Below are 21,280 nucleotides of genomic sequence, written 5' to 3' on the forward strand. Positions count from 1 at the left end.
CTTTGTGTCGTCAGCAAACATACTAACCCACCCCTCAACCTCCTCATCCAAGTCATTTATAAAAAGTACAAAGAGCAGAGGCCCAAGAACAGAGCCCAGCGGGACACCACTCAGCACTGACCTCCAGGCAGAGTACTTACCATCTACAACCACTCTCTGCCTCCTGTCAGCCAGCCAATTCTGAATCCAGACAGCCAAATCACCCTGTATCCCATACGTCCTGACTCTATGAATGAGCCTGCCATGGGGAACCTTATCAAATGCCTTGTTGAAGTCCATGTACACCACATCCACTGCTCAACCCTCGTCAACCTGTCTCGTGACTTCCTCAAAGAACTCAAGAAGATTTGTAAGGTATGACCTGCCCCCCTTAAAGCCATGCTGACTCCCTTTAATCACGCTATGCTTTTCCAAATAGTCATAAATCCTATCCCTCAGAATTCTTTCCAAAACCTTGCTGACCACAGACGTAAGACTGACTGGTCTGTAAATTTCCAGGGATTTCCCTATTCCCTTTCTTGAAAAGAGGAACAACATTTGCCTCCCTCCAGTCCTCCGGTACGACTCCCGTGGAGAGTGAGGAAGCAAAGATCTTCGCCAGCGGCTTAGCAACCTCCTTTCTCGCTTCCCGGAGCAACCTAGGATAAATCTGGTCTGGCCCTGGGGACTTATCAATCTTAACGTTTGCCAAGATTTCCAGCACATCAACTTCCTCAATCTTGATCTGTTCAAGCCTGTTTTCCTGCTCCTCAAAGTTCTCATTCACAACAAGGTCCCTTTCTTTAATGAAAACCGAAGCAAAAAACTTATTTAGGGCTTCCCCTATCTGCTCAGACTCCACGCACAAGTTCCCTATGCTATCCCTGATCGGCCCTACCTTCTCCCTGATCATTCTCTTATTCCTCACATATGAGTAAAATGCCTTCGGGTTCTCCCTAATCCTTCCTGCCAAGCCTTTTTCATGCCCCCTTCTGGCCCTCCTCCAGTCCACTTTTGAGCTCCTTCCGAGCAAGCCTGTAATCCTCTAAAGCTGTGCTAGATCCTTGCTTCCTCCACCTTACGTACGCTGCCTTTTTCTTTTTGACAAAAAGCACCTCTGTACCCGTCATCCAAGGCTCCTTAATCTTACACAAACTGAGACAGGTAAGAAGGGGTATGTTGTGGGCTGTGCCCAAAGGTGTGTGGAGTTAGGGGATCAACATTTTTTTTGTTCAAAGTACAGAGGAAATTTTCACCCTTTTCACTCTGAACTGTTTTAAATGCAGGGACTAGGGATGAAAAGGCAGTGTACTATCTCACAGTAGTGTATAGTATGTTTCTAAATACATCCTTCATAGTGAGAAATTTCAGTGCAGGAACAAGGGATGTCTTACTGCAGTTATACAAGGCATTGGTGGCGCCACATCTCGAATATTGTCTGCAGGTTTGGCCCCAGTCTGAGAATGGATGTTATTGTAGAGCGGTGGATTTTTGCCAAATCGATTCCTGAGATGGCAGGACTGACATATGAAAGTGTGTGCTGTTTAGGATCGTTTACACTGGAATTTAGAGGAATGAGGGGAAGATCTCAAGGAAACCTATAAAATTTATAACAGGACTAGACAGGTTAGATCCGGGAAGGATTTTCCTGATAGTGAGGGAGTACAGAACCAGGTATTGTGGTTTAAGAATAAGGGGTAAAGCTTTTAGAACTGAGATGAGGGAGAAGTTAAAGAGACTGTAAAATTCACAGCCCTGTTTACGTGCGTTTCTGCCCTCAACTTTCCATATAAACCTTGATTTGTGCCTTACTGGTCTTTAGCCTGGCAATTAGGAACCTGGGTGTTCAGGTGACATGGAAAGTTAAAAGTTAATGTGTGCAGTATCAAAGGCTTTATCAAGAGGGATATAAATTTCAAAAGCAGGTCAAATGTGTTGAACTTATGTAAAAGTTACGTTGACCTTCAGCTGGAGTGGTGTGGCCAGCACGGTGGAAGAAGAGTCAATCAAGCAGTGTGTTCAGGTCTGTACACAACACTTAAGGAAGAAATGTGAGGATATTAGAGTGAGTTCAGAAAAGGTTTGAAACAATTGTCCTGGGATGAGGGACTTTAGTTACGAAAATAGATTGGCGTAGCCCCAATTCTGAAGAAGAGTCGTACTATGCTCAAAGCATTAACTCGGTTTATCTTGCCAACGCTCCCAAACCTGCTAAGTTTCTCCTGCATTTTATTTTTTTCATTGGAGAGGTCAGGGTTGTTTTCTTTGGAGAAAAGAGGTTGAGGGGTGTTATGATAAAGAATTTCACATTCATGAGGGGTAAATGGCATATAAACCTTTCCAACTGCTGGAAGGATTGAGATCCTGACTGTTGAAAATTTCACCTCCACATTTGTTGATATTTCAAACAAAGCAGTTTGCTTCCGTCATTCTGAGGCATAGGGCCATTGGGGAGCATTGAGAGAAGGAACAGTAATAAATCAAACACAATTGTGAAGTAAAATTTGATGTCAGATCAAAACACTGAAACAATTAATATGGTTGGAAGTTTAGTTTCAGTCTTTAGCTTTGCTAATGAGTTGTTGACTCGTGGTGGAAGAGATGGGGTATCTGGATCATGTATCAAATGATGTTGATCTTGATCTGTCAGTAAGAGCTCTGTCTTTTTTTTGGTGAGAGGTTGGTGTTGGAAGAACCAGCAGGGAGCAGCATGTCGCTCAGAACCTTGTATCACACCCAAGGGAGGCACTGACTCCTGCTTAAGAACCACAGATCTATGCTGGTCACTTCAACTACTGTTATGTGATAGAACATTTTGACATTCTTTTCAGCATGATTCAGATTTCTCCCAAATTGTGCATTAGCTTTGTTAGTAGTTCTTACATTCTCTAGTCTTGTAACCTATCAACAGTTTTCAGAGTAGTAATGGCCTTTATTTTGTCACCCTCAGCCATCTCTAAAGCAAAGCTTGCCTTGATAATATGTATCTTCTCCATCTGTATCTGGATCCTTGTGCATCCTTTTTCTCCCCCATACCTCCATGTCTTTTTTTATAATTGGACAGTCAGTATTAGTTAGCGTGTGATCTAATCAAAGTTCAGGAGAAATTTAAAAGAACTTCCCAACTTGACAGGTGAATATCCCCTGCAGCCCTTGGTTTACCTCTCAGAGGTTCGTTTTGCTGTGCGATTATCAAAAGAACCTTAACCCGTGTCCCCTGTGATGCAGAGTGTTAGACCTTCACCAAGTAAAGCTGCTATCAGCTGGACCTATGCTTTTCTCAAGTTGCAGTTTTTAGATGATTTTTACTTTTTTTCTCTTGTTATCTCTCTCATTCCCAGTCTTGGACTTTCCAAAGCGTTCCCCTTGGAACTATACAATGACAAAAGAGCAGCTGCTGGTGCAGGAAGAGAAGGCATTCCGTGAATACTTGGAAAAGATTTACAGCACATTTGATCCTATGAAGCTCAGTTACTTTGAGCACAACCTTGAGGTGAGCAGTGTGGATGATACAGATAAATCACCCAGATGGTGCTAGAGTAGGAAGCTGCTGATGCATGGAAGAAGCTGGACAGTAATTGCATTTTTCAGTGTCTTTTGCAATTATAGTATGTTCCAAAGTGCTTTGAGGCCAATGACATCTCTAAGTAATGGATCATAAATAGAGCCTTTTATATTCATATTTGTTGAGTTTAACGTAGGTCTCGATGTCATGAATAACCTCCCTCACCAACCTCTACCAGTGAGAGATGAGATGAGATTGAAAGTTGAAATGTACTTGGTGCTATATGCACTGGTTATGAGGGTGACTGTGAAATGAGGTGGGATTGAAATGTGAAGTGAATGAGAGATTGAATAGGGGAAGACTACTTCTCTGACTGAGAAGTCAGTGACGGAGCAGTAATTTAAAACGCTCACCAAAAGAGGGATTGGCAGGAGTAAGAGTGCAGTTTGAAAGTGATTGCTCTGAAATAGTTAGGGATATCAAGTGGGATGCTATGGGTGAGCTCGTCGGGATACACAGTGGAGTTGCTGGTGCTGGGGTGTTTGCTAATTGGGTATTGCCAGGTTGAATGATGATGTTGGTTGAGTGACACCTGGTGGGATTAGATCTGCTCACCTGGCCCTGGGTGGTGGAGGTGTGCTTGTTGGCTGGTGCCTGGTTGGTGGGGGTGGAGGGGATCTAGTCCTTTGGGGAAATGGGGAGGCTGCAGAAGGTGGACGGTTTCTTGGTTTTGTTTGGCAGGAAGAGAAGTGCTTCTTGGGTGGCTAGTAGAGCGATTGTGGAGACTGGGTACTGTGGTTTTATTTCTGTACACTTTTGTAGTTGAGACATCTAGAGACACCTCAATACAGGAAATACTGGCACGTTATTTATTCTCGGTGTCCTGTGTGGTTTTTGTATCAATTCTCCTGCTCTGTTTATTTGGTAGACCTGGCGCCAGCTATGGAGAGTCTTGGAAATGTCCGACATTGTGCTGTTGATCACAGACGTCAGGCACCCGGTACGTACTACAAGTGGACTACGAAGTTGGAGCTTCAGTCTGAACGATAGGCTTGGCCTGAAAAGGTGCTTTGAATCTTTGCTTAAGATGGGGATAATTGCTGCTGATGTGTATAAATTCGCCACTTGATGAAGGACTCTGAGCGCCATCACTCTTTTCCTGCGTCCTGGCCAATTTTATTGTCACCTAATTGAGTGGTCATCATTTTCTGCTTACTACACTGTAGTATGCGTATGGCTGCCCTAGGTGGCACAATGAACTTAATTGTCATTGTGACCTCCCCACACTTGGCTTCCCTTCAGTGAGTGGTGTCATAGTATCTGTTTCTTTTACTCGGCCTTCGCTTTGAGAAGCCATGGTTTTTCATTATGGCCTTCCTCTTATTTGTTCCTAGTAAGTCTATACTTAGCTGTTATTGTGTGGCCTACTTACCCCTCTAACATGTCCTCCTTCCACACTGCCAGGGCTTTCCTTACCTTTCACCCATGTTGCATCCATGCTAGCCATGAGCTCATCCACAAATTTGCACCCTTAATCTAGCCCGCCCTGAACTCTGTTCACCTATTGCTTCTCTGCTCACTGATCTGGTCCCTGCTTTCCAATCGTCGTCCTTTGCTGTGAAGCCCTCTAATCTGACAACCATCTCTGATCTCTATGCTCCTCTAATTCTAGTCTCTTGCTGTCATACTGCATGGAAATGGACCCTTCAGCCTAACCAGTCCATGCTAACCGTGATCTCAAACTAAACTAGTCCCACCTGCCTGCATTGGCCCATATCCCTCCAAACATTTCTTATTCATGTACTTATCCAAATCTTAAGCGATGTAACTGTACCTGCATCTCTTTCAACCACTTCCACACATGAACCACTCTCTCTCTTTTTAAATCTTTCTGTTCTCACGTTAAAAATATGCCCCAAGTTTTGAAAACCCTCATCCGAGGGAAAAGACACGTATCATTCACTTTATCAGTATTCCTCATGATTTTATAAACCTATATAATGTCACTCTCAACCTCCTACACGCCAATGAAAAAAGTCCCAACCTGTCCAGCCTCTCCTTATGACTTGAACCCTCCATTCCCAGCAACATTCTGCCGTTCTAACATCCTCACTTTTGGAAACTGACTTCACTTGTCTTTACCCCCAGATCTAGAGCTGCCTCCCTGAGCACGTGTGCCACATTCTTTCAAGATACTCCTTAAAGCCTATTCTTTGTTCAGTCTTCTGTCCCATTATTCCCTGATGTAGCTTAGTATTTGATATTTTGTGAATGCTGCAAAGTGTTTTGGAGTATTTTACCTTGTTAATGGTGCAGTATAAATAGAAGTTGTCTCCCAGTGTTTATTCTTGATTGTTTGGTGTGTGTGTGTGTACACACAACATACTTGGTACCACATTGTACCATTTTCTGTCTTGAGCCAGTTCCTTCCCCTCTCTCCCCCCAGGTGATTCATTTCTCCCCAGCACTCTATGACTATGTGACCCGGGAAATGAAGAGGAATATTATCCTGGTGTTGAATAAGATTGATCTTGCTCCGCCGTCGCTAGTGGCAGCCTGGAAGCATTACTTCCAGCAGAAATTCCCTCAGCTCCATGTGCTGTGCTTTACGTCATACCCCCGGGAGAAACCGGGTGAGACTGATCCGAGTGCTGGTAAGTGGTGGGGAGGGACTGTGCTGTTGCTAGTGATGGGCATGGTGTTAAATCGTAGTGAGCCTCGTACGGACTGATGTGACCTAGACCATGTTGTAGTGGGAGGAATGGAGCTGCTTCATCTATTCAATGTTCACACTGTCTCAACAAATCCGTGCCAGACAGTTCTGTCCTGAGCTGAGCAAACTGGACTGTGATGAGAAGTGGCGGGGTGGAGGTGGTGCTGTGGGCAGAAATGAGTGTGAGAGGGTTGATTCCTTCCACTGGGATCAGTCTTCCCAGTGTCTGACTGTGAATGGAGCAGAGGGGAAGAGGTGGGTGAGGAGGTTAATCCCCTCCACTGGGAACAGGCTGCCTGGAGAGAGTTAATCTCTTCTCCCATACTCCATTGTATGTGAAACAGACGCAGTACCTGATCGTCAGTTTAAATGCCTTATGGTATTTTCACATGCTGCAAAACGTACAATCTCTGACTAATTCAAACTTTGCCAGTGCAACTGTGCATTTCATTCAAGTGTTTGTTGTGGAATTTAGTTTTTCAGAAACGTCGAAGACGGAGACGGGTCAGGACAATGGCTGTAGGGCCTAAACAACTCCTTAAAGCCTGTGAGACCATCACACAAGGAAAAGGTGAGGCTTGAAACAATGAAAAGAAGCACTGTGGGCCAATACAATCTCATAATGCTTGTCACATCTTGCAGCCCAGGGAGACCAGTCCTGCTCCCTCATATCTCTTTAAAGGAGTCAATCACTTTAGCCACACGCTTTTCCCTGATAAGCCCTGCTTTTAGGAGCAAATTACTGCAGGTGCTGGGACCTGTACTGAAAGCGAAACATGCTGGAGCTCCCAGCAGGTCAGGCAGCATCCATAGAGAGAGAGCGCGCAAGCTAACGTTTCGAGTCTAGATGACTCTTCATCAGAGCAGATAACCCGGCAGATTAGCTGTTTTCTGTCTCGATGCTTAATCTGATTTCGGGTCACACTCTCCAGATTTTGGCAACATGCCATGTGAAGAAGTTGTTATTTCAGTTTCTGACATCTGTTTTTGCCAATGATTTAAGATCAATTACTTCTGGTTATTGGCCTGCGTATCCATCCCTGAATCCCTGGAGATTTACCCCCATTTCTTTCAGTCTCTTCACGTAACTCAAATCTTTCATCCATAGTATCATCCTGGTCAAATTCCACTGGACTCTTTTCCCCCTCAGGGCCTTGATACATTTCTTCAGGTGGCGCTTAAAATCGCTCTGATGTTATGAAATTTGAGAGTTTCAGGTCATACTGAAGCTGAGTTCTGAGTTCCTGCTCACGTGAGCAGTGATGCTGTGCACCTTGCTATTGTTCAAGCATGGTATTGTACAGTAGCAGCATATGAAACCAGTCCTGATAGTGTCCATTTCCATCATAGTATTTTGATAAATTGCTTTCAGTAACCTGACCTTTTATTTTGCTATGAACAGCAATGCTGGATTAATGCTTTTTTTTTGTCTATCTGCAGACACTACCATTCCCTTTGCTTTCGTTCTGTGATGACTTTTTGCCTCGTAATATCTCTCACCCTTGAACCTTTGCGGACCTTCGCTTCTGTTCCACTTCTTCTTCCTGATCTCTTTCATCAGCATAAAACCTATCACTTTTCCACATCCGAGACACTCGATGTTAACTCTGTTCCTTTCTCCACAGATGCAGTTGGACCCGCTGAGTTTCCGTAGCACTTCCTGCATTTCTTTCAGATGATTGTATGTTCCTAGTGGCTGAGATCAAGTATTTCCGTAATGAACTTGATTTGATCTGTGTGACTTAACCATCTCGAACTGGTCATTATGTCCCAATCTTTGCTGTTCTGTCTAGGTCACCTGCCACCTCCTGAGAGGTTGGGGAAACTTGGAAAGAACAATAATGGAGCATTTCAAACTGCCCCTTTTCCTTGTTTTTAAGAACAAGCCCTTCAGAAACCCCTCTCAAAGTTTTGTCTTTGACCATGCTCTCGTCTTTCTCCCTCCTGCTTGCTCCTTGCTGTCCCCTCCGTCTGTGTGGCCCCTCTCCGCTTCCCCTGCACTTCCCACTGCCCTACCCTTTTCATCTGTTTATCGTACTCCCTTCTCGAAGTTCCTCATGAATCTGCTTTCACTGTCTATTGGAGCAGAGAATTTTATAACAACTCACTATGCCATTTAAAAGAGAGATTCTGTGCACCCTGGCTTTCTGTCCGTTCCTATAAATTTGTCCCCTCTGGATCACTGAGCTTATTCCTGCTGGAAACCATTTCTCCCTGTTTACCTTACTGGGATCTTTATTGGAAGAGGAGGCCATTCAGCCCCGCACATCTGTTCTACCATTTGCCTAACACTTGATGGATCTCCATGTTCAATCCATCTACCACCTTAGTTCCCATGCCTGATGATCCAACAAACCTCCTAGCAATTTCAGTTGTGAAATTTTCAACCTTGGCAGTTTTGTGGGGGACAGAGTTCCAGATTTAGAATCACGTGGCACGAAAACAGACCCTTTGGCCGACCCTGTCAGTGCTGACCATAATCCCAAGTTAAACTAGTTCCACTTGCCTGTGCTTGGCATAGATCCATATGAACGTATTTAAATATCTTTTAAACATTACCCCAATGTCTTTCTAAAATCTTTCTCCTTTCACCTTAAAAGAATGTCTCCTAGTCTTGAAATCCCCCACCCCAGGGAACGACACTGCCATTCACCATATCTATACCCCTCATGATTTTGTAAACCTCTTCTTATAACTTAAAACACTGGCCTTTATGTAAAGAAGCATTTCCTGATATCAGGTGGGTATTATTGTTCATGAGTCAGTGAAAGTTAACGTACATGCCTGGCAAGCGATTAAGGCAGATGTTACGTTGGTTTTTATTACGAAACGGTTTGAGTAAAAATGTCTGACTGCTGTTCTGTCTTGATGGATCCACATGTGGAGTATTGCATACAGTTTTGATCTTGTAAATGGAAAGGTATATGCAGCGGCTCAGTGGTTAGCACTGCATCCTCACAGCACCAGGGACCCTGGCTCACTTCCAGCCTCGGGCGATTGTCTGTGTGGAGTTTGCACATTCTCCCCGTGTCAGTGTGGGATTCCTCCGGGTGCTCTGGTTTCCTCCCACAGTCCAAAGATGTACCGGCTGGGTGGATTGGCCGTGCTGAATTACCCCGTAGTGGTCAGGGATATGTAGATTAGGTGGGTCATAGAGGGATGGTTCTGGTTGGGCTCTGAGGGTTGGTGTGGGCTTGTTGGGCCAAAGGGACTGTTTCCACACTGTACAGATTCTATATGCTGGCCATATTTGCACAATGAAGTTTCTACAAACAGATCACTGGGTTGACGGGCGAACAACCCAGAGAAAAAAATAAATAGACAGGGCTTTCACTCCCTGGAGTGTAGAGGAATGAGAAGTGATCACATTCAAACACAGAAAACTTGTAGAGGGCTCAACAGGAATTATGTTTTCCCTAGTTCAGGGAGTGACCTAAAAATAGGGGATACAGTCTCAGAGTAAGGGCTGAGTGGCTTAAGACTGAAGTGGGGAGGAATTCCTTTGCTCGAATGGCTGTGAAGCTTTCGAATTCTCTGCCCCGGCAGCTGTGGAGGTTCAGTCATTCAACATGCCAAGCAAACTGATAGCTGTTTGCTAATTAAAAACATTTCAGGGTTACGGGAAGTAGAAAACCTGTCGTGATCTCATTGAATGGCGTAGTGCACTCGAAGGGCCAAATAGCCTCCTATTTCTTGCATTCTTAATACCTTTCTGCCTGTCCTAGCAAATCCTTTTTAATCCTCTTGAACACCCCAATTAGATCTCTCCTTAGTCCTTTATAAGCTAGGGAATACAGGGATGCTGTATGCAACCTGTCCTTGTAACTCAAACCGCTTTGATATCGTTCTGCCAAGGCTGTGCTGCATCCACTCTGAGGGCACTATAGAAATCCCATGGGGATGGAGTGGCCCCACAATGTAGCTATTCCAGATGCAGTCCAGCCCTAGCTCTCAATGGCTGTGCCCGTACATTCTCGCACTTTGTATTCCGGTCCTTGCTCCTCTCCTTCTCCCTCTACAGTTATGTAATTGCTTCCCTGTCTCTTGCTAGTGGACTTGACCAGCTGGAAGGAGAAGATGGAGCGGGATGCGGCAAACACCCAGCACGAAGACCTGACCGACGAGGAGGACGAAGATGATGCGGTCCTGGTGGAGCATCAGACAGACGCCGCCATGGAAATGTGCGCGCCGGTGGATGAGCTGTACAAAGACGGCATCCTCACCGTGGGCTGTGTGGGTGAGCTGAAATGACTGATTGATTGTATGTGGCTTTTTGTTGGGGGTCACGACAATGGCTGAAAATGGCAAGTTTGCTCTTAAGTGCTCCATTTTTCTAAGTGAATTTGGTGCAGGAGACCAGAACTGTCAGCAGGTAGCAGTGCTGCTGGAAACCTATTGCCTCTCAATTTTTAATATCAGAAATGTCCCCTATCGATGGACAAGGGGCCCATATGGCATCGAGGTAAAGTCCCTGCCACTGGGAGGCCCAGGTTCAAGTCCCACCTGCTCCAGAGGTATGTAATAAACCTCTGAACGAGTTGATTTGAAAAATAGGTTAACTAAAAAAAGGTGTGGTAATACTTTACACTGATCAGATGTAGAAGCATACTCAGAATCTGATGGAGATGTGGAAAAGGACATAGTGAAATTTGTCAAGCTGTTGTTTTGCACTTTTATTTTGTGCTTTTTTTCTTAGGAAGCAGAGAGTTTGTTGTCTTTCACCTGTTGTGTACTTACGCAGGGTCTAAACCTCCCCGCTCTTTTATTCTCCTGCCTCCCTCAGGGTTTCCAAACGTGGGCAAGTCATCCCTTATTAACGGCCTGGTGGGGAAGAAGGTGGTGAGCGTGTCCCGTACCCCAGGCCACACCAAGTATTTCCAGACGTACTTCCTGACTCCCACTGTCAAGCTGTGTGACTGCCCTGGCCTCATCTTTCCGTCGCTGGTGGACCGTCAGCAGCAGGTCAGCTTTCACGGCCCCGTGCTTGCGTTTGGGTGAGAGAAGAGGGCATGGGGCTAACTGATGCATTTGAGGAATACAACAGCGGCAACTTGTACTTTTAAGGAAATTGTGCAAACTGATTCACAGGAATGTTGTGGACCAAAGCCGTGAAACCGAGCCACGTAAGAGGGTATTTGGACAGGTGCCAGAGGGGCAGGTTTTGAGGAGGCCTTTAAAGGGAGGATAGCAAGGTCCAGAGGTGGAAGGAATCCCAGTGTTTGGGGTCAGTACAGTTGAAGGCACTCCCTGCACCCTGGGCGGTTGGTAATGCAGTTTGGGATGGTGTGGAGGGCTGGATTAAACGAGATATGAGCTCTCAAAGATCATTGAGCTGTTGCAGGCTCCAGAGACGGGGAGGGAGTTGAACACGTAGCTATGGAGTTAGTTATAGGTCTGAGAAATGGATTTTCCATTCCTGAATTTGATTAATTTCTATTTTTACTTTTTTTTTAAGAAATGAAGAGACATATCTTTCCTCTCAGACAATTTTGTTGGGGCAAGGGAATCTGCTTTCAGGTATATTCTCCCTGAGAGAATCTGGTCACTAAGCTGTTAGGTCTGAGCCTATCGCTAGCTGCCTGTGTTTTCTAATGGAAGTCACTAGATGGCAGTAAATAGCAGCAAGGCTAGGCTCATTCTTTAGGCCTCCAGCCCAGGAGTACTAAGTAAGTGTAACAATCTGTGCCAACGGGCAGTGTGGTCAAATAGCACATCATGAACCAGAGACTTGGTTAATGCTGTGTGGTACCACTTCAGCCTGTGCATTGGCTTACAGAGCAAGATCCCAGACCAGAATGTGCCTGTAGGGAACAAACCAGTTATTTCAAAAAAAAATTACTGGATCCGAAACACTAACTCGCTTTCTCCCCACGATGCTGCCAGACCTGCTGAATTTCTCTTGGCAATTTCTGCTTTTGTTTCCAATTTCCAGCGTTCTCAGTTTCCCTTTTATTAAAAATAATCAGTCAAACTTAGAAGTGTATGTAGAATACCAGACCTCCACTGTGAACGGGAATGTGAGTAGGACCAGAATGAGATCACTGAATTCTGTTGTGGTCTGATTAGGGACCAGTAGCTTTCACTCTTAAATTTGACAGAAGGATTTCCTAAGCAATAAAGTCTGAGATTTCACTGTTTTGAACAAATAATAATAGACTCTATTATACACATTATAATGGTAATATTGGTCGTACTGTCTTGTGTGCCCCTTACTTCCAACCCCCAGAATAAACTTGGGGAATGGACTGATCAAACACCCCTCTGCACAAACGAAATAGCAAATGTGATTAAGACAGGCCTCATGGTTTGTCAGTAACTGCCCCCTCCCTTGATGTTAATGATACAGGACCCCATCAAAACTCAATAAATCTTCATAAAGGAATACAACTCTTCACTTCTGTAAACTCTGTGGCTCAGTGGTTAGCACTGCTGCCTCACAATGCCAAGAACTTGGGTTCAATTCCATACTCTGGCCAATGTCTATGTGATGTTTGCGTGGGTTTCCTCCAGGTGCTCTGTTTTCCTCCCACAGTTTAAAGACGCACATGGATTGACCATGCTAAATGGCCCTTGGTGTTCAGGGATGTGTTGATTAGGTGGGTTGTAGGGGAATGGGATGTCTGAGGATTGGTGTGGACTCATTGAGCCGAAGGGCCTGTTTCCACCCTGTAGGGATTCTATGATGATGACTGTTGATGAATGAACTGAACAGGAACGTTCACCTTCCATTCCTGACTCCAAGCACTCCAGGATTCCCAATACTCTACTCACAGGCAACTCTTTAGTTTCTCCCTGACTGCTCACTTCACCAGGCTACGTATGCCATTCTTCGCCCCCCAAAAAAAAACCACCACCACCGTCTTCCTTGGCCTCTGTGCTTGCTGAATTGCATCAAGCAATCACTACTTGTAGGCCTTTTACCATGACTTTTTGTTGTACTGAACTATTAATTGTGCGCTCACTTCTTTCAAGCTCTTCACCCCAACCTCTCACTGACAGAAAGCATTTCAACTGGTATAGGATGCCCCTGAGACCTACAAAACACATTGTTCAAAAAAACTGAAAGAACCACGGATGCTGGAAATCCACTACAAAAACAGAAATTGTTGGAAAAACTCGGCCAGCCTGACAGCACAGGTTCTGAAGAAGGGTCACTGGATCTTAAACATTAACTCTTCTTTCTCTGCACAGATGCTGCCAGACCTGCTGAGTTTCTCCAGCAATCTCTATTTTTGTGACCCAACTAAAGAGTTCAGCTGTCTTGAGCAGCTCTGTCTAACATAGAGATGGGTGAGTGACAGGATCTCTAACTCCCAGAACTATGTTTCATTGGCTTCCTGTGTGACCTGTTGGAAATCTTACAGTTAGCCCCACCTCTAATCTAAGGCAGAAAGTGCATTGAATAATTCTTGGGACAACCTAGTGTAGCAAACCCTTAGAACTCTGTGTATCCCAGCATCTAAAATATTAAATAGGAAAATCTCCCACTTTGACTGCCCGGCATTGGAAAGCCACATTATTAATGAATCTCCCTTTGCCATCAAGTCCTGGAGTGGGATCCAACCCCAGTGCTTCTGGCTCAAAGCTGGGGATATTACACTCGGAGCCTCAACAAGGTTAGTCCCTCAGTAATGCGTTGTAGTGTCAGCTGAGGTTTAGTGCTGGAATCTCTTGGACTTGACTTGAGCCTTCTGCCTTGAGAGGAATGGGGATTAGCCACTGAGCCAGAGGTGACAGCTAAATGGGGATGTCACTTAATGTTTTTAAATGTGCAGACTGTTGACCCTCCCTGAGCCATGTGTCTCTTTATAAGAATGCAGTCACACATCCCTCTCCCCCTCTAGATTCTGGCTGGGATTTATCCGATCGCACAGATTCAGGAGCCTTACACCTCAGTTGGTTACCTGGCTGCGAGGATTCCTGTGCCGAAGCTGCTGAAACTGAAGCACCCGAAAACGGAGGAGGATAGGCCTGGGGAGCAGGCCGAGGTCACATTCACCGCCTGGGACATCTGTGAAGGTGACTGGAGTCTGGGAGTTTGTGGGCCGGGGAGGAAAAGGGCTGATGACTGGTAACTTTGAAAACCTTCCACAGAATGGATTTTTTTTTTTCTTGGAGTGGTCCTGGCGTCTGCTGTAAATAATGAGCTCCAGGCTGGAGTTAGAGCGAGAATCAGTGTCGGCGTGACGTCTCATGACTTGTTTGTCTCCTTGTAGCCTGGGCGGAGAAGAGGGGATATAAGACGGCCAAAGCAGCACGGAATGACGTATACCGGGCGGCAAACAGCATCCTTCGACTGACTGTGGATGGACGCTTGTGTCTTTGCATGCGACCCCCAGGTTACACTGTGCAGAAAGGTGTGAGTCTGTCTGTGAGTCTGTCTGTGAGTCTGTCTGTGAGTCTGTCTGTGAGTCTGTCTGTGAGTCTGTCTGTGAGTCTGTCTGTGAGTCTGTCTGTGAGTCTGTCTGTGAGTCTGTCTGTGAGTCTGTCTGTGAGTCTGTCTGTGAGTCTGTCTGTGAGTCTGTCTGTGAGTCTGTCTGTGAGTCTGTCTGTGAGTCTGTCTGTGAGTCTGTCTGTGAGTCGCTTTTCGGAATGGGTGGTAGGGGCTATTGAGTTTAGGATGGAATAAGATTTCTTGTAAATTCGGCAGAGGGGTGAAGTCCTTTCCCTGTTCCTAACGTGTTTGCTGAAGGCTTAAAGGCGTGTCTCATTTGCTACCCATCTGTTCGAGAGGCTGGCCTCGTTACCTTTTTCTCTGTACTTGCCTCCGATGCTTTCCTTTGTGCTCCAATGGCCCAAAACCAGATGCGGTTCTCAAGGTGGTGTGACCAGGACACTGCACAGTAAGAGTTTGCAGCCACCATAGTAAAATGGCCATTGTTTAACGTTCTTTGTTGGTAAGCAACTCTGAACAGTAGTTGATTTGAATATTTCAGATTGTGGAGAGAGAGAAGAAATTGGGGGAATGCTTGCATCTCTTGTCATCAAACTTGCTGTGTCCTTTGTCTTAGTTGTAGGTATTGTACAGCACAGGAGGAGGTAACCTGGTGCTGTGTGCTGTTTGCTCTAATTAGCCCCATCTCCCTCTCTCTCCATATCACCTTGCAGTCTTTTTCTTTTAAAGTATTTATCCAATCCCCTTTTAAAGTTACTTATCAATCTGTTCGCACTGCCCTTGCAGGTGGCAAACTTTATGTAGCAGGCTGAAGAGACTAAAATCTCCTCATCTACCCCCACCCGTCCATTCCCCAGTCTATTCGTTTCTTTCAATTAGCTTAACTTTGCATCCTCTGGTTACTGACCTTCGTGCTCATGGTCTAGTCCACCCCTTTGTGCTCTTAAATGGTTCTGTCCAAGCTCCACAAAACCTTATTTCCGTAAATTTGAAATCGCCCCTGCTTCTAGTAGATCTTTCCCAACCTCCATGCAAGGCCTTTTAGGATCCTTCCTTAAGTATGGTACCAAACATGGGCTGTGGCCTAACAAGTGAGTAACAAAGATTTAGATGGCCTTCCTTGTTAGAAATTTATCTGTAATATTCCGGTAGTCATGTTGCTCAAAACCATGAGTTTGCGAGTGAGAGTGCCTCTCTTTTAAATACATCAGTTAATTCTGCATCTCCTACGGGAGAACCAATAAAGAATGAGTTTGGAGTCAACTTGGAGGGAAAGATCAGCGTTAGTGCCTTTTGAGACCACGCAGCATCTCCAAAGCGTTTTCATTTCAGTAATGTACTTTTGAAGGGAAGAGGCAGTCATAGGAATCCAAAACAAAAGACTTAACTTGCACGGTCATCCTTAAGATGGTTAAAATGGACTTTAGTTAGAAAATTAATTGCAGAATTAATTGCTGTGTTCAAACATACTCACTTGGGAAGAGGGCTTGTTATTGGATGTAGAGGATAGGAATATAGGGACCATTGGAACATATTCAGCCATTTAATGAAACAGTGACTGAGAGAGAGACTGGGAGAGAGTTCCACACTCCTAGCGTGCCTCATACAAATATTTTGTTTTGTTCAAAGCATGTCTAGCGTTTATTGCCTGCTCTTGAGAAAGTGGTGGTATGAAGCTGCCAGCTTGAACCAGTGTAGTCTTTGTGATCCTCCTGTGAATGAGGGAGGTTCAGGATTTTGACCCAGAAAACTTTACAACACACTAGTCAGACAACATGTGGAACATTGCAAACAGTTTCTGTCCCCTTAGCTGATGAAAGATATAATGGTATTGGGGCCAGGCCAGAGAAGAATTAAGTGGATCCTATATGCTAAGAGGTTGCTTCCTCTTGAGGGAGAGTCTAGGACCAGAGAGCATAGCCTCAGGACATGGGTCACTCACTTAAGGTTGAGATGAGGAAGGTTGTTTTCCTCTCAGGATGGTGAATCTGTTGAATTCATTACTGCAGAATGCTGCTGAGAATGAGTCACTAGTTTTATTCAAGGCTAAAGTAAACATTTTTAATCAAAAAGGGACTTTAGGCTTCTGGGGATAGGTAGGAAAATGCAGTTGAAGGTTGTAAGATCATTAATGATCCCATTGAATGACTGATACAACGCATTATCCTCCGACACTTCCGCCATTTACAATCCGACCCCACCACCCAAGACATTTTTCCATCCCCACCCCTGTCTGCTTTCCGGAGAGACCACTCTCTCCGTGACTCCCTTGTTCGCTCCACACTGCCCTCCAACCCCACCACACCCGGCACCTTCCCCTGCAACCGCAGGAAATGCTACACTTGTCCCCACACCTCCTCCCTCACCCCCATCCCAGGCCCCAAGATGACATTCCACATTAAGCAGAGGTTCACCTGCACATCTGCCAATGTGGTATACTGCATCCACTGTACCCGGTGCGGCTTCCTCTACATTGGGGAAACCAAGCGGAGGCTTGGGGACCGCTTTGCAGAACACCTCCGCTCAGTTCGCAACAAACAACTGCACCTCCCAGTCGCAAACCATTTCCACTCCCCCTCCCATTCTCTTGATGACATGTCCATCATGGGCCTCCTGCACTGCCACAATGATGCCACCCGAAGGTTGCAGGAACAGCAACTCATATTCCGCCTGGGAACCCTGCAGCCATATGGTATCAATGTGGACTTCACCAGTTTCAAAATCTCCCCTTCCCCCACTGCATCCCTAAACCAGCCCAGTTCATCCCCTCCCCCCACTGCACCACACAACCAGCCCAGCTCTTCCCCCCCACCCACTGCATCCCAAAACCAGTCCAACCTGTCTCTGCCTCCCTAACCGGTTCTTCCTCTCACCCATCCCTTCCTCCCACCCCAAGCCGCACCCCCAGCTACCTACTAACCTCATCCCACCTCCTTGACCTGTCCGTCTTCCCTGGACTGACCTATCCCCTCCCTACCTCCCCACCCACACCTTCTCCACCTATCTTCTTTACTCTCCATCTTCGGTCCGCCTCCCCCTCTCTCCCTATTTATTCCAGTTCCCTCCCCCCATCCCCCTCTCTGATGAAGGGTCTAGGCCCGAAACGTCAGCTTTTGTGCTCCTGAGATGCTGCTTGGCCTGCTGTGTTCATCCAGCCTCACATTTTATTATCTTGGAATCTCCAGCATCTGCAGTTCCCATTATCTCTCTCTCTCTCTACTTCAGCTCCTGACTGCTTATGATGTTAAACATGTTAAACATGGTATACTAATTCTTTTTTAAATTCATGCACGGGATAAAGGTATCACTGACCAGGTAGCATTTATTGCCCATCCCTAATTGTTAAAAGTTAAGGGTCAACCACATTGCTGTGGGCCTGGAGTCTTAATTCCAGATGTTTATTGACTTCAAATTCCACCATGTGCCATGGCGGGATTCGAATCCGGATCTCCAGAATGTTATCTGGGTCTCTGGATTGATAGCTCTGGCTATCACCTTCGTCCTGTACTGAGTTGTTCAATACTGGATTGAAAAGATGAACTTTTTTGATGATAGAGAGAGAAACTGTTCCTATTTGGAGTGGTTAGTAAACAAATTGAAGATAATTGACTGAAGAGATGCAGGGGAAATAAGGATTTTAGTTAGTTTGATTCAGTATGATCTGCAGTTCACTGGCTGGCATTTAAACACAGAAGCAGGATTAGACCTTTAATCGCTTCATACCCACTCTGCCACTTAATAAGGTTGTGGCTGATCTGCCTATAACCTAAGACCCATCGTCACATTAACTCATGTTAACTCCTTATACTTGTAGATTCTTGACTAAAAGGAAACTTGATGTGTCTCTGCCATCAACATTAAATTTCGCCACCTTCCGTTAGTGACTGGCAGGAGAGTTCCACAGATTCATGACCCTCTTAGAGGGAGAAAATAAATTTGTTCTGTCTCAATATTGAATGGGAGGTGCCTTTTGTTTTAAGCTGTGTCCATTAGTTCTTGTCTCTAAGACAAGGCGAAACGTCCTTTGGCATGCTTCCTTCTGGAGACCCCTCAGAATTTTCTACGCTACAGAAAGACTCTGTATTGTTCTCTCAAATCCTCATTCTCTCAACTCCCAAAAAATGTGTCCATACTGTCCGTCTTTTCGTCTTAAGAAAAGCCTGGGAAAGTGGGTGTGTTACTGCCTAGACCTGTGTCTGAGGGGGGGCTCAGGCAGCATGGCCTCTTCTACAGTCAATTGGAGCAAGAGGAGCATCTCCAATCACAGGCTCTTTCTCACCTGTACTTACTACCAATAGGTTCACGAGTGAACCTCATCAGCGTGAAATGCTGGAGAGCGCCAGCCTGTGACGGGGGCAGGGTGGTGCATCTTGACAAGTAGCTGACTGTGATGAGTGAGTTACAGGTCTGGAGGTGGCTGTGTGCTAACAGGTTTGGTTGGGGGGTAGAGGAGTCGAGTTGCAGGAAGCTGCAAGGGATTGGAGCAGTGAAATGACTGAGGCTGACAAAACAGGAGAGGAATCGCCAGTTGTGGAGGGTGTTCCAGGTGAGGTAGGAGAACAGAGGCTGCAACGGATTGGGAGAATGGAGAAGGTTGCCAGATGGATGGAGTGAAGGTGGGAGCTGTGGGGTGCCAGGGTAAGAAAGGATTTTGCGAAGGAGACAGGGAGCAATTTTAAACCTGTCAGCATAAGAATTCTGAATTATCTGAGAGCTAGGGACAATTGATATTATAGAATTAATGAATTCCTGAAATGAATGTGCAGTTCCTGGCTCTATACCTCAGCGATCTATGATTTGGGTGACATGTAGTAGATGCTATTGATATCAACACTGTCTGTTGTTAAATTTAAATCTGAGATGCAGTATTACGGACAGTAACTACCTGATTAAAAAGTTCTAGCTTTGGGCATGTGTGTGTGCAATAGCTGAGAGTTTTGTACACTTTGTACGAGGTATCTTTAAGGTGATTGCGTTTTTTTTGTGTGAAAGTTTAATTCAATTGCTTTGAAAAATCTTTTGCTAATTTAAGTCTTTTGTCTCATGTCAATTTGAATACTGCACTAACTCAAAAATGAATACCATCCTCACGTTGTGGATTTAAGTTTAATAGAAGGTTGATAATGGATATAATTCTTCTAATTCAGCTTCTGTACGGATCCAAATGCCCTCCACACCAGCTGAAGTACAGAAGGTATTCTATGTAACAATACAGAATTAATAAATGAGTTGGTGAGAATGGGGGGAGAAAAAAGACTAAACAAAGGGCCCAGAAATAGGAGAAATGCCTTGGGACACAGCTTCTCTCCCTAGCCCTGTTAAGGTAGCCCATCATCCCAGGAATCAGCCAGTTCAACCATCTCTGCATTGCTTCTAATGCGGTTATGTCCTTGCTTAAAGGAGGAGGAGAACTGTACACTCTGTTGTCCTTGTGGTCTTACAAATGCCCGGTATGATTGTAGCAAAACATGCCTATTTTTATGTTCCATGCCCCTTGCAATTAATGACAGGGTAACGACTTTCTGTGTGATAGTCCTTCATAGCTGTTCTCCGAATCCTAAGGAACCAAGTGCAACAGGCTCGATGACCACCAATGATTGTATTTACATTTCTAGTGGACAGCAGGATGCCTGACCATTGGCAAGTGAGAAACACATGTCAGGAAGGAAGTAAAGGGACTGAAATAACTTCAGTGGTCTTTCCCTCTGTTTTTAGTGGACTGGCAGCACCATGCTGAGACACTAGAGATTGCAGCTCTTCAGGAGGCACACAGGCAGCAGACCAAGCAGAGCTCCGAAGACGAGGATGAGATCTCTAGCTCAGACCAGGAGGACGATGAGAAGGACCATGACGCAGATGAGGAGGAGGAGGAGGAAGAAGAGGAAGATAGAGGCGAAGGTGGGGATGCTGGTCAAAGGCACAAGGGAGCCTTCCTTAGCAAGAACATGTTCGCCCTTCTCAGAGACGATGAGTGTTAACCTGTTGTTGCATCGGATTACCTGGTGCTCGGACTGGGGACCTTTACAAAGAAACGATGCATGTACATCTTCCAAAAGCAGCAATGCCCCTGCTGTGCATCGTTTCTTTCAGGAGTGCACTGCAGAGACCCATTCCAATCCTTACCATTAATGTATTGCTCTATCTCAATAAAGCTTTATTTACCTTAGCATTTGGAGTGAGCAGCTTGCTATTCACCATCTTGTGTTCACACAGATATGGGAGATGAGCTGCGTGTTGGGCAAATAAACTTATCATCCCCCTTTTTTTGCGTCTTGTTTCCTGGATTCAGCCAGATTGTTTGAAGAAGGACTTGAAATCTTTGAAAAGATAGATATGAATTACTCATGTTTCCAGGGATGAGGGATTCTCGTTCTGAAGAGGCACTGGAACATCTGGGATTGTTCTCCTGATGGCCACTTCCCAAGGTCCATAAAGAAGTAGCTACAGAGATACGTTAGTTGTGTTCTTCCAAAATTTCCTAGAGTCTGGAAAGGTCCCAGTGGTATGGAAAGCTGCAGATGGGGCAGCAGTAGATGTGTATTTGAATTTCCCAAAAGACATTTCATAAGGTGCCACATGAAAGGTTACAACAGAAGGTTGAATTGGAGGTTGGGAGGGAGGTGGGGTTATTATTAACATAGGTGGAGAATTAGCTAAATAACTTGAAACAGGGAAATTGGATGGTGGG

At 45.3% G+C, this 21,280-nt stretch overlaps 1 protein-coding gene across 1 annotated transcript in view; it reads left to right on the plus strand.

Annotated features, from left to right (window-relative positions):
• Positions 1–20,758, plus strand: part of gnl1 (guanine nucleotide binding protein-like 1) — a 33,971-nt gene extending 13,213 nt beyond the window's left edge. Inside the window, exons 4-12 of the mRNA XM_048520286.1 lie at positions 3,321–3,472; positions 4,413–4,484; positions 5,931–6,138; positions 6,673–6,768; positions 10,249–10,434; positions 10,981–11,159; positions 14,042–14,216; positions 14,414–14,554; positions 20,308–20,758. Of these exons, the coding sequence (XP_048376243.1) occupies positions 3,321–3,472; positions 4,413–4,484; positions 5,931–6,138; positions 6,673–6,768; positions 10,249–10,434; positions 10,981–11,159; positions 14,042–14,216; positions 14,414–14,554; positions 20,308–20,570 (1,472 nt within the window). The 3' untranslated portion in view covers positions 20,571–20,758. The remainder of the gene's footprint in view (positions 1–3,320; positions 3,473–4,412; positions 4,485–5,930; positions 6,139–6,672; positions 6,769–10,248; positions 10,435–10,980; positions 11,160–14,041; positions 14,217–14,413; positions 14,555–20,307) is intronic.
• Positions 20,759–21,280: the final 522 nt, after the last annotated feature.

This window comes from Stegostoma tigrinum, chromosome 34 (genome assembly GCF_030684315.1).
Source record: "Stegostoma tigrinum isolate sSteTig4 chromosome 34, sSteTig4.hap1, whole genome shotgun sequence".
Classification (NCBI taxonomy): domain Eukaryota; kingdom Metazoa; phylum Chordata; class Chondrichthyes; order Orectolobiformes; family Stegostomatidae; genus Stegostoma; species Stegostoma tigrinum.